This window comes from Euprymna scolopes, chromosome 5 (assembly GCF_053919585.1).
Source record: "Euprymna scolopes isolate OS-2025 chromosome 5, ASM5391958v1, whole genome shotgun sequence".
Taxonomy (NCBI): domain Eukaryota; kingdom Metazoa; phylum Mollusca; class Cephalopoda; order Sepiida; family Sepiolidae; genus Euprymna; species Euprymna scolopes.
This window is the reverse complement of record NC_136486.1, coordinates 97,874,334-97,888,515: the sequence shown is the minus strand read 5'-3', so window position 1 is coordinate 97,888,515 and position 14,182 is coordinate 97,874,334. Positions and strand designations below refer to the sequence as shown.

The following is a 14,182-nucleotide window of genomic DNA, read 5'->3' as shown; positions in this document are numbered from 1 at the left end:
AAATAATTTAATCAAAAACAGATTCTTAATTTATTTAGTGGAATTTTGTTAGTTTTGAACTGATAACTAATTATTAATATTAATAGTAGTAAAAGTAGTTATACTTGTTCTTTGATCAGTATTGGTGCAGTATCTGAATATGTAAATTTCCATTTTCTTCCTTCTACTGCTTGTAGCTGGTCCGAGAAAAAATATTTGTGGAAAAAAAAATATATATACTACTCGAGAGATTAAGTAACTAAGATGAATATATTTACATATTTTTATTAGCAAAAAACAGGAATTGTTTTTAAAGCAATAATAGTTTACTTTGAACTGATACCAAATATACAGATTTTTAAATTAAGAAAAAATGATCACACAGTTTTTCCAAAAATATTTATGTGGTGTTTTTGTTATTTAAAACTACTACCCTAATAATGTGCAGTTTGCCTATTCCTTTTTTTTATTAACCAATTGCAAATTTATTTTAAATGTTTTTTTATTACCTATCACTAGCGTATAATCCAAATTGATTTAAGTACTTCTTTATCTCCACACACATTGAAGGGGGCAGGCCAGCTTGGAAAATTCTTGATTTAATCTTTTTTTCCATTTTTTTTTTTTCCATTTTTGCATTTGCTATTCCCAACTGTAATGTTATGAGACAATGCATTGTTAATAGTGTTGCTTGAAATTTATGAATTAATGAACAGATTTAAATGTGACTGAGTTGCTCATGATTAAAATTTCTTCATTAAATTCAGGAAAGAGAATGCTACCCCAGAAGACATTGAGTATTATGAATGCCAACAGGAAATGTTCACAGATCTTTATCAACAGTATTCAAAAATAGAGAGGATCATTGGTAAGAATTTTATTCTATTCAGATATATTAACTCTTTGTGTAAATAAGATGTAAAAAAAATGATCAACATATTTAAGCCTTCCAGTTTCAAGCCTCCCATGCTAACTTGCCCCCATACCTGGCCTCCTTGGTGAAAAATAAAAAGAATGTATAAGGGTTAGAAAATTGCTAGTATCATGAAAACCAGTGATCAGAATGAGCTGAAACTTATAGATATAACAGAAAGTAGGCATACCTTCCATCTATTGCACCTTGGAGTGAGTGATAGTCTGCCCATGCTTCACACGGAAGTACTTCTTGCACATAGAGCACTTGGTGTTGATTTTTAACCGTCTTGTGTGGGTTGTACTTGTATGCTACTCTAAGGTGTGCTCTGTTGTATTGAAGGCATTTTTCCATGTAGACAGTGCAGATAGTTGTTTCTGGAATTTTAAGTCAGTAGTTGCCTGGTGTGAGGCATTGGGGGCGCGATTCTAATTGTTCTTGATGGATGATTGTTGAGCGGTAATTGTCAATCAGGTCAATGCAGAGTTTCTAGATATGTCTAGTGAAAAACATGAGCCTTTTATTGCTATTTTTAGTACTTCTTCACATGTCCCAAATACCTAGAATTCATTAACTTGGTATATAGGAATTAAATCAATTTCGGTAACTCTGTCTGGTAGGGTTAATATATAAGGGTGAGTAAAAAGTTTTGCGCTATTTTTGTTGTATATCATGTGACTGCAGTAGTTCAAGCAGTGGAAAGTAGCCATAACATATTGTGAATTGCTTCTCGATGAGATTGAAGTGGGCATAGGTCATAATGGTACAGAAGCAACCAAAACCCTTTGTTTTTATGAAAAAGTGGGGGCACAATTATTCACTGTACAGTAGTAGTTGCTAACCTAATCTATGTGCTGGCATAGTTACAGGTTGCTTAAAATTGGATGGCATCCTTGTTTTAAAATTTAGTATTTCTTCATAATAATTTAATTTCCATTCCATTCACAATACAGCTGCATTTGATAAATTGTCTCCTTATCAACCATCCACAAACTTTTGAAGCAACTATTTGTACCATATTTGTTTTCGTTGTGAATAAAATTTTGTGATAGTTCAAATGATCTGATCCTTGTCAATCTTGTGTTGAATGCTGCTTTTAGGAAAATAAAACAAGAGCTTTGCAAAAAAAAAAAAAAAAAAAAAAAACCTTATGAAGTGTAAAATTATGAACATTTATATTAATATGTGGAATGATAGTTTGTCAAGCACAAGTTTTTGGAGTTAAAATCGAATTTTTTTCCCCCCAAAGAATCAAGACAATCTGAATATTGGAATTCTTGAAAATAATGAGTTGGCTGTTTTATAATTTTGGGGATTTGTGACAAATTTTTAAAATCAAAGGAGTCGGAGTCTGAGCTTATATCTCCTGCTTCCGGAATTGTGGTCAAATACTTGAAAGCTTAAACAAATGAATATATTTGAGAGAAATATGCCTCTTGATTGAAAACACTATGACTGATTCCACTAGATTTATAGTAATAAATATCAGTGTTTCCCTTTATGATTGCTGTGTTTCACTATTGTTTCATGGTACTGCAGAGAACTTGCAGTATAGTACTGTGCGGAGTCACATTCGTTGAGTATTGTGGTAGCTGCAGATTATTCGGAAAAATTTGCTTAGTTTGCAAGAACATCAGTCAAGATCAGATCGGCTTCCAAGCAATGGAGGCAAACTTGAAAAATATCAGCAGTGCATCATTCTCATTGTCTAGTGTAGTTCATGACTTGCATTATTTTCACAAAAGCATCTGAAGTTGCTGACTTGTGTAAAAATAATGCAGTACTTTTCACTCACTTGATTGATTTACTGAATATTTTTAGCATGAAGTTTTTCTGTGATCACTTTGACATTTTTTTTTTTTATAACCTTTGGTGGAAGTCCAGAATTCAACGTAATTAAAAAAAAAACAGATACAGTAGAATTATGATCACAGAATGAAATTATCATCATCATATAAATTAAGTAGATTTTCTTTTTAAACTAAAAACAATAAAAGGTACTTGTACAGTTTAAGCAAGACATTAAAAAATGAGGATATTGAAAAAAGGTTATATTGTATGTATCGGTTTTGGACTGAAGGTCTCCGAAAAAAAGATTTTGTTTAATTTGATCAAGTAGTTTTTTTTTTACAGCAGAAAAACACGTTTATATGAGAGCGCATTGAAGTCAGCCATTATGGAATTTTTTGAACACGCCACAGGGAATCTTAAATGTAAAGCGCCGACACTCCCTCCCCATCTTTAATACTAACTTTTCTTCCTAAAAATCAAACATTTTGCTCGGTATCATAACAAATTGTTATTTTTTGCTGTAAAAAGGAAACTACTTGATGAAATTAAGTGAAATTTTTTTCGGAGAACTTCGTTCCATAACAGATACATACAATATAACCTTTTTTTTCTCGATATTTTCATTTTTTAATGTCTTGATTAAACTACAAGTATCAAATAAAATTTTATCACTAATTGAGACGTTGTTTTGATCTGCCATATATAATAAAGGGAAACAACTCGATTCGATCTAAGATTTTAAAATCAGTCTTATAATGACTACAATATACTATTAATAGCTAAAAATTGTTTAAAAAAAAAAAAAGCCGATTTTCTATATAAAAAACTACTTGATCAGTTTACGTTTGTTTCAAAATATGATACTTTTATTCTGTACTTTTTTTTAATTAGGTTTAATGCTGGATGAGAACCTTTTTTGCATTATTTGTTGATTCTTTTGTATTTTCTACATTTAAAAAAAAATTTATTTCTACCTTTAACTATCTCTACAAAAAATTTTTAAACACAACACATTTATATCTGGCCTAATATATATAACATTTTATATTAGTTTGATTAAATTCTAATCATTTGCTTGAATCAGTTGATATATTTCGTGTAGATGTGATTTTTTTTTTTAAAAGGAAGATGGTCATTGGATATTTTTTTTTCTTTCAGCTCATACCAATCAAAAAACAAACAATGTCGACAATGGTTTTCCAGATTATTTGTGCAAATGGCAGGGACTTTCACATGCCGATTGTACCTGGGAAGATGGTGAGCTTATCTCAGATAAGTTCAAGAAGTTTGTTGATGAATACCATGTAAGAAATAAATCACAGAAGATACCTTCAAAACAAGCTAAGGTAAATTTTAATTTTCATAGAAATAAGTAAAGTGGTTGACCCTAGTCAAGAGTGACCAAAAGGCTCCCCTTTCATTAGTTACTACACAGATATGTAGGAAAGCATGTCTCTTTTTCTCTTAGGATTACTCCAGATTCTCACTTAATAGTCCTAGGTGTTTAGCAAGTATCATGTTTTGAATCCTCAGTATGACTTAACTGAGGATTGAACCCTGGTCTCTGTGCTCATTAAAAGACATTCTAATTATTATACTAAATAGACTGGTAAACTTACTAGACTGAGAAACTTTTCAGTAAAAGTTACCTTTAACTACAACAACACCGACCACTCTAATTTGTTTTTTTTTAGGAGGTTTCATGGTAGCTGACAACAAATCTGTTATTGAAACCTATTGCAAATTTACCATTTGCATGGTATTAACCCCTGGACTCTGAGACTACTTTATGCTATTTCACTACCTTTGTTAATCCTACGTGTGAGCGTGCGGTAGTATTTTCTTACATGATGCATTTGCAGTAAAGTGACTTGTCACATCGCGGAGGAATCTTTAGTGGACATTTGAAATAACAAAGTTTTTTTTTTTTAAAAAGTGGTGCATTTTTTTTGTATTGTTACATATTTTTTAATGCTTTTTAATTGATCTAACAAATTAAGTTTTCACAAGAGTTTTACAAAAAACACATTTTTATGTTTTTTGTTCTTTTTTTAAGAAAACTATACAAGTTCTATAATTGAATACCCTACCCCTCATAAAAAGAACGAAAAACATAAAAATATTTTTGTAAACTGCTTGTGAAAATTTACTAACAGTCTTATTTTTGCTATTAAATAAGGTGAAAACTATTTTTTTTATTTTATTTTTTATTTATATAAAGTATTTCTTGTAATTTAAAATGTCTGCTATGTATTCATGCGCCTTGTGAAACATTATGTGCCTATGCGCGTGCGAATGTACAGTTTAATAAGAAACTGCTACCGCACATAGGTAAAATGGTGCAAAATATTCCCAGGATCCAGGAGTTAATACCATGCAAACAGTAAATTTGCGACAGATTTGAATATCAGATTCATTGTCAGCGACTCCGAAAACCCTTTAGAAAACAAATTAGAGTGGCTGGTGGTCTGTTGTAGTTAAAGTTAATAGTTACCACTTTTTTCTATGTCTATAATGTGCTTGAAGATCCAGAGAACAATTATTAGTAAAGTTGGTTAAAATATACTTTTTTTTTGGTGGATAATACAAGAAAATTTGACATAGTGATAATGACAAACAAGAAGGTATGTGCTCTGTTGTACACAAATAAAGGCTTTTTTTTTTTTTTTTTGAGGAGTATATCATTTAGAATTTCACTATGCTCTGAGTGTATGAATCTATATAATAAAAGCGAAAATATGTGTGTCTGGACTGCTTCGATAACCATGTATGCAATTTAATTTTTATTTGCCAAGAAGGGGATGCATAATCTTAAAAATAACTGATAATAATAATAATAAAAAAAAAAAGGAACAAATAATCATGTATGCAAATTCAATTTTATGAGAAAAGAGGTGGAGGCTTAATCTTAAAAAATAATAATAAAAAAAGATTGGAAAATATATTCTTTCACTTTTAAAGTTTCATCAATATTTAAAAAAAATCTTTGTTTATCTATATGAACAAATTCAAAAGTTTTCATTTTGTGTTCCCAACAAAATTATAAATAAACTGATTATTAATTAAAATTTGTTTTGAGAATTGAATGTCGGAAACTTTGTGAAGTGATAGTAAGTGAGTGAAGGCAACTAGTTATAAAAATATATTCTGATAAGTTATTATAAGATATTATAATCTGTTGCGTTATTATAAGATATTATAATCTGTTAACTTATAAGATATAACTATTTGGCATTCAAGAAGTTTTCTTTTTTCTTTGCTTGCTTTAGGTTCTGAAATCCCGTCCAAAATTTCAACAAGCGAAAAACCAATCGAAACATATGGGTGCTGGAAATTTGGTATTACGAGACTACCAGCTGGATGGCATAAATTGGTTGGTACATGCCTGGTGCAAGTAAGTTTTATTTCACATTTTAAAAACAAATGAGGCTTCTTTTTTTATCTACTTTTTATTGATCAAACATGAATTATAGTAAAGAAAGTTTGTTTTTGTTTTTAGTAATTTTCTGATATAGTTAGACATTTAAAAAATATATGTAATTTTTGTATCTACAAAAACTTTTTTGTGGTTATAATTTACAAGGATGAGTCACATGTTAGGAAATGGGTTAAAATTTAGTATTCACATTATCGGTCTGGAAGCCGCATCTTACTCAGAACTGAAATTACTTATAAACTGTTCAAAAAAACTGTAACCAAGCAAAATTCCTCCATCTGACACTTGCTATTCTTTGAATGCTTTGCTTTCCTTAGCTTGGATTCATTAAATTTAGTGACTGACTTGGCAAACATTCACAAAATTATCAACCATATTGCCAACAACAACTCCAACTCCAAACACTTGTTTGATCTGTATGCATCTAATATACATAGACATGCTGACAAAGAAAACAACAAAACTCTCGGGATTTTGGAAAAATCTTTTCAAAGTCAAAAATGAAGCCTGGGACAAATTGTCTGCATCAGGTGTTGATTGCTGGAACATTGCATCAATTAAAACCCTTGTGTTTCCAGAAATTCACAGAAGCTACATGTGATGCTTCTGCTCCATACGCATAGACACATGTGCGTTTCACTTTTGACGGGTTGTAGTGCACCCGAGCAATGTACACAATGTTTTCATTATAATTATCTTATATGAAGATAGAAAAAAAGTTGTTAGTTGAAAATAGATAAAGTCGTATCGAAAAACTTTTCAAGTTTCTCTTATAAGCAACCTAGAAAGTGAAATCCTTATGAAAAGTTAAGGGAGTTCCCTGTAGTTAATTACTTGATGAGGGACATTAACAAAAGAAGGATATAATCTGTAGAGATCCGTGGTAATCATATTGGAAATAGCATTACCGATCTGTCGGCTGTGTGTTCGGTATTTCATAGAGGCTGTTACGTTTAAGGTTGAAGGTCACCATTAGCAGGTGAGGCATCGTAATAAACAATCAACAATAAAGAGCAAATTTAACTAGTACATTTAAAAGAAGCATTAAAAGGAAGCACGATAAAATAGGGTTATGTATTTACATATATACACGGATTATTTATTTGCATGTAGAAGTATTGAACAATACAGAGTGTGCTTGTGTACACACGTGTGTCTGTGTGTATGTAATTGAACATGCATTAAGTTAAAAATGTTCATTGTACGTATGGGTTCATTGTGTATACACGAATGGAGTTGGAATGTTTGTTGCGTGTATGTATTGTATATTCATTGTGTATGCGTGTGTGAGTGCATATGAGAGTTTGTTAATGTATATGATTTCGTCTTACCTTAAAATGATAACGCTTCTGTCGAGGCATGCAGGGAAATTGCTTGTGCTACATCGACAGCTAGATGAGAAAAAGCGGGTGTTCACGTCGATGGCTAGATAAGAAAGAGATAGAGATAGGCAGCTAATGGAACAGGAAGTAGAACGGCGTCTGTCAGTGAAAACGTGAATCACAACAAGGGCAGGTAACCGGTGCATAGTTGAGTAATATTTGTGTGCGTGTGTGCGACCTATCAGTTCTAAAAGGCATCTGCCCATAAATCTTTCTTTTAAAATAAATTTCAACCCTGAAAGTAAAATTCAGTATGGCTATCTAGTACCATGTGAAAGTTCTGAGAAATATAAAAATATGGAATATGTAACACTTCATGCATGTATTGAAGTGAGACAAACTGTATTATTTTTTTAATATAGAATGTACCTGTAACAATTGCATGTGTGACCTGCTTTGAATATGTATGCACTGTATCTTATGCTAGATTGAGTTGTGGTTAGGCTTTATGCATACGTATTCATGCCTAAACTAAGCGAAAGTTAGAACATGACACTGCAGATTAAAAATCAATGCATGCTAACAAAGCTTGCCACCAAAAATATGGTTCAAGCCAATTTCAGTTTTGATTATTGTATGATAGGATGTTCTACTCTGTTTTCACTTAGGCTTTACTTTTTCTTTGTAAAGGGGTTCGCGTTTATCGTTATTCGCCTGAAGCACCTCTATCAGAGAATGCTGATGGGATTGCTTGGATATTTTTTTTTTTTTTTGTAAATCAGATGCACTGGCTATCAATTTAACACTTGACCTTGTGTCTAACCTCCTTGACAAGGTAAATAAAATAAAAAGAGAAAAACCGGTATTATTTGAGAGTTTTTCTGATTGCCAAGAACATATCCTTTACATGAAATCTGTTAATTCTTATTCTGGCATTGTTTTCAATCATCCTGGACATCTTGTAACTAGACTCAAACAATGCCAGTTCAGGAGAGGTGCTGTTGGGGATTTCACAATTCTTAGATCACTACAGACATTCTCGCACAGACAAATTAAATTGTCTCTTAAGACTTTTGACTTGAAACAAAATCAAGCTAATCTAAAATTCGTTTGTGAAACTCTGAGCAAAAGTTATACTTAGAAGGTTAAATAAAATAAACTTAACCCTTTACCGCCAGAATTTTTTTTATGTATTATAAATAAATTTTTTAATCATGAAACCTATGCGTGATGGAAGTTAGCATGCAACTGGTGCACGAACATAAACAAACTCCTCATTCACTTGTTGAACTCTGCATAAACCTGTACTTTGAAGACCAGTTGGGCTGACAAGCCATAAGAGTAAGAAGTATTGTTTTTTTGAAAGACGACTTGGAAGTACAATTTGACGGTAAATGGTTAAGTTTATCAATGTCTTTAAAGCTTTCATTATGAATTAATAAGTTTTTGAAATTTTAAATAAAATGTTGGAAATGAATCTGCATTATTTTATTTTATTTTTTCTTTTTTCTCTGCAGGGAAAATTCTTGCATTTTGGCTGATGAGATGGGTCTAGGTAAAACTATTCAGACGATTGGTTTCTTGTCAACCCTTTTTAATAGTTACCAGCTTTATGGACCCTACTTGCTAGTTGTACCATTATCAACCATTGTTGCTTGGCAACGAGAGTTTCTCAATTGGGCTCCAGAGATAAATATTGTCATCTATCTTGGTGATGTCAATAGCCGAAATAAGGTATTTTACTTTTTAACAAAAATCAATTTGCTTATGACCAACATTCTCATATCTTGTAAAAAATAATTTTTGATTTGTAAAATTATTTCTATATTTGACAACATTTCTTTATTCTAATGCTTACGATCATAATTTGCGTTATTAAATATACACTATGTATAATGTCAAAACGTCTCACAGAACAAACTCTTCAGGAATCAAGGAAAACTTAATCAAAATAATAAATTATCTAATGAAATTCTTATATCAAAGAACCAAAATTCCTTCCATATCAACTAATTTTTCAAATTGAATATTGAGCTTCATTTTGTTAAGGAAATTGATTCTAAATAAGAATCAATCGGAACTGTATAAAACAATTGTTTTTTTTTACACACACAGTTTGAATGTCTACTAGACACTATCCTCGAGTGTCTAAGGTCTCTCTGTACAGAGGTTTGTCAGGGCAACCTGGTAGGAGGATACTTTTTCCATACAAGGAAAACTTGACTAAATATTCAAAATTATATAATATTTGCAGCTCAAAACAGATTTTCTCAGTATGGTTTACCATCATTGGCTTTTATGAGGATTGGTTCACCTCCAAGTGATGTTATCTCAAATAACAGCACAAAGCTGAATATTCCATCAGACAAAAGGAGTTCTTGTCCTGTAATCCAGTAAGATCAAGAGACCATAAGAAAGATATACTATAACATATTTAATGTATGTAATGTATAAAAATTCCTCTGTAAAAATTCTTATTTTTATCTATAAGAAAAAAAATATTTTTAGGATCAAATTTTTCCGATTTCCAATACTTACTGGATTAATTTCTGTACGAAACACATCTAAGAACACTGCCAGACATATAAATCACCTGTGTGTGAAATTGGCAAAAACTAAGCTCAGCAATTTGGGAACTTAGGAGGAATTCTCTCTCTCTCTCTCTCACACACACACACACACACAGTGACTTTTTATTACAAACTGGTTGCAACTGTATATAATTACACATTATTATTATTTCCTGTTCATCTATGTATCAGTTATCTTTTTCATTTAATTTATGGTCAAATTATCAATAATATCCTATTCTCCATAATGAACTTAAGTACATTTTACAGAAAAGATAATAGATTGATTTTGTAAATATTTAAAGTTTTCCAAGTTGTATTTTATATTTTAACATAACACGTTAAGAGAAATTTTGAATTATTAGCTTTAGAAAATAAACCTAAAAGCAAAATACTTTAGCAACATTAGCTATAAATTATTTAAATGAATCTATCTTTACATCGAAGCAACTTCATGATTCCAATCACAGGTGAAAAGTCCCACTAACATAGGTGCATTATAATGATGTAGATAAATCTTAATATTTGATTTACTAAAATCGATTTCTTTTAGTTTCCATCTTGTAGTTGATAATAGTTTTTGAATTTTGATGTGTTTTGATTGTGGATGCTAATTTGTACAATTTACTTTTACAGATCCGTGAATATGAATGGTGTCATCCTGGCAACAAACGGCTGAAATTCAATGTCATCATTACAACATATGAAATTTTACTCAAAGATAAGGTATATCAATCATGTCATCTTTAACTGGCAGTAATGTGTTGTAGTTTAGGTTAGATGCACAGACTCATTCATCTTAAACATAGGATTTAAATAGCAAAGTAATATTAAAGAGTGAGGCGGAAGTGGGGGAGGTTATAGACATGAACAAATATAAGTAAACTTTTTACTGTTAGGATAAGTATACTGAAAAGTGATTGAAAGCGTATGGATTTCTATGATGATCTCATCCTATTCAGTTTAACATGCTGCCATGTTTTGAGTGGTTTGGTTTTAGTCAGCTAACATACTTCCTAATTTCTGGTGTGGCTGCTACCGGAAGCAGTAACAAGGCAAATCAATTGCTTCACTTTTATAGTTCTCCAGTATTTCTATTGTGAAGCGATTTATTGAAATAAAATATAAGAAAAGAACATTATTGAAAAATAATAAAATAAAATAAAAAGTAAAAAAAATCATACAGATAAAAATAACACACTCTTTATTTGCACTTTTAATCTATATTTTTATAAAGTAATAGGGTTCGTGTGTTTCTGTCTGTGTGTACAGCTCTCCATCATCAACGAAATATAAAGGAGGTAAGAGGGTAGATCTCTCCTGATAGAGAAACATTAGAACCCATTTTAGGATGTTTCTGTTATAGGAGACATAAGAATCTATGCCTAATTTCTTTATATACTATTCTACAAACCACCCCCATATCGAATGACTTACGCTCATTTGCATATCACATTATATTAAATCTCTTTAACTAATTACCTCGACCTTATTACATATTGGAAATATTCTAATCATTTCAACTGTACTATTTACAAAATCTATTTAACATTTAATTATTTAATATATTTTCATTTAATTTTATATTCGATTTATTTCACTTTACCTATATTATCAAAACAATTCATTGGCGAGAAGCTTTATGTTTTGGGATTGTATTGAAAATGTAATGGAAATTTCAATTTCGTTCCGTTTTAATCTTTTATATTTTACTTGCCAATATAATTGAAAGAATACAATTCAACTATCGTAATTTTATATAAATAAACAAAAACAAATATTTTAAAATAAAACTTTATTAAAAAAGAAATAATTTTATTTTTAAATGAAAAAAATCAATTTAGTAAAATAATTGTATTAAACATCCCAACCTCCCCATGTTAAGTATGGCTTTCTAAATAAACACCCCCAGCCTTGTCAGCAAACCTGTAAAAGTTAACATTTCGAATGTGAACAGTGATTTTTCGATTTTGTTAGCGCTTCGCTTGCCGCAATTAAAGACAATTAAAACGGAACTAACTTTATTTCCATTCTATTTTTTAAACAGCCCCCAAAACATAACGCTCTCTTCCAGTTATAGCCAATTTTGTTTTAATTAAATGTCAAAATAAACAGATAAGCGCATTTTCTTTTACATTTTTCTTACAACCAACGTTGTCATTTAACCAACTGCAGGATACAGTTACTTTTGTGGGGTTGTTTTGAAAATGGCACGGAGATTATAATTTCGTTCCAATTTAATCTTTCTGGTCGAGCCTATTTCGAAAGCCTGCCTTATCATAGATTTGAACTACAAATAATTTATTACATTTTGATTATTACTATCTTAAGACTTAAAGCTTATATTTATTTCATTTTTCTATTTATATATTGAATTAGTTATTTCCAGTCTTATTTAAACTTAGTGCTTTCTTTAAACCGGATGAACCTTTTATAAAAATGAGTTTAACGTAAAGAACACGAACAAGGTTTTATTCAACTGAATTTCTTCCAGTTTACTAACAAAATATATAAATTTAAAAGAGATATAAATAATAAAATAAAAAGGTTATGTAATTTAAAAGAAATACACGTACTCACAAAAGCAGATTTTTTTTACACATTTTTTTCTTTAAAACCATAACAATGAGACTAACAATTACCTAGATCTTAGTAATTATTTGTTTTAATAGAACTGTTTTAATTGTATTGTTTACATATATTAGTTAACCTAAGTTGGTATTACATTTATTTTACATTTACTTTTTTTTTTTAATTATTACTTTTAGACTGTGACGTTTACACCCGGAAGTAATGAGTCACAAGTGGGTCGCTTTTATTCATTTTTGCTACAATATAATTGGTCAAGATCAAAGTGTAGCATCTGTTCTTCAGATGCTGCACTTCTATTTCTTGTTCTCTTTCGGTGGAGGAGAAATCCTTCACGACTGAGACAATTTTTATTTTTGTACCTTTTCTCCACGTTAAAAAACGACCCTGGTGTCTAACTCTGTCCCGTGGGGAGGCATAGTAAATAGGTACAATATGATTGTTTATAATTGTACTATTCAGAAATATTATTTATAGTTCGTCCATTTCAGTTAGTATACATTTCCTTTACGCTTAATTAATTTACACTCATTAATATCGTTAAACAATTCCGTTTAAAACCGAAATTATGCCACCCAAACGAAGTAGAAACGAAAGTGAGGAAGAAAGAATGGAAAGATTGGAAGCTAATAGACTAAGAGTTGCTGCAATTCGCTCCAATGAAAACAATTCAGATAGAGAAAGACGTCTAGAACTTAACAGGATACGTCAAAGAGAAAGGAGAGCAAGACTGTCAGATTTGGAAAGAGAAACCCAACGTGAAGCTGACAGAACTAGACATGCTGTAAGGCGGTTAAATTCATCACAAGATGAAATTCAAGAAAGGCAAAGATATGCACTGGAAAGAGAAGCAATATTACGATCGAATGAATTATATGAGGTAAGTAGACGTACACAAGGTCAGTTGAGAGTGGCTCAACGACATCAGAATGAATCAGAAACCCAACGAAGCTTTCGCCTATACCAAGGGCAACAACGAGAGGCTGCATGGAGAGAGAGTATGACTTTGCCCCAGCAATTGACAGAAAACGAGGCAGCTAGACAACGAATGACTGCTTTGAGACACCATGAAATAGAACACTGCAATAGAAAAGGATTGCTCTACAACAAAAATGACTCTCTCACTACAGCTGATATAGGAAAAATGGACAAAGTATGTCAACATTGCTCAGCTGTAAAATTTAAAGGAGAAACCCCTGGTTGTTGTTGTTCTTCTGGCAAAGTTGTGCTTGATAGCTTTCCACCACTGCCTCAGTTGCTTCAAGATTTGCTCTCCGGCAATGGTCCCATCTCTAAAGATTTTCTGCAAAATCTACGCAGTTATAACAATTGTTTTGCAATGACATCATTTGGTCACAAAATTGCGGCAGTACATGGGTGGAATCCTTCTTTTAGAATTCGAGGCCAGGTTTGCCACCAGATTGGGAGTCTTTTACCACCTGAAGATGAAACAGCAAAGTTTATTCAAGTCTACTTCTTGGATAGTCTGGAAGAGGAACTACATAATCGGGGACGTGACAGTAGACTCAATAGAGACATTCTCCAAAGTCTGACTGAATTTTTACATGAGAACAACAGCTTC

The 14,182-nt window shown here is 31.3% G+C and overlaps 1 protein-coding gene across 5 annotated transcripts in view; it reads left to right on the top strand.

Moving 5' to 3' along the window:
- Positions 1-14,182, top strand: part of LOC145276932 (ATP-dependent chromatin remodeler CHD1-like) — a 124,038-nt gene that overhangs the window by 58,163 nt on the left and 51,693 nt on the right. For all 5 annotated transcript variants that reach the window (XM_080128411.1, XM_080128409.1, XM_080128408.1 and 2 more), the window contains 5 exons: positions 747-847; positions 3,842-4,029; positions 5,953-6,077; positions 8,959-9,175; positions 10,648-10,737. In XM_080128411.1, coding sequence (XP_079984537.1) covers positions 747-847; positions 3,842-4,029; positions 5,953-6,077; positions 8,959-9,175; positions 10,648-10,737 — 721 coding nt within the window. The remainder of the gene's footprint in view (positions 1-746; positions 848-3,841; positions 4,030-5,952; positions 6,078-8,958; positions 9,176-10,647; positions 10,738-14,182) is intronic.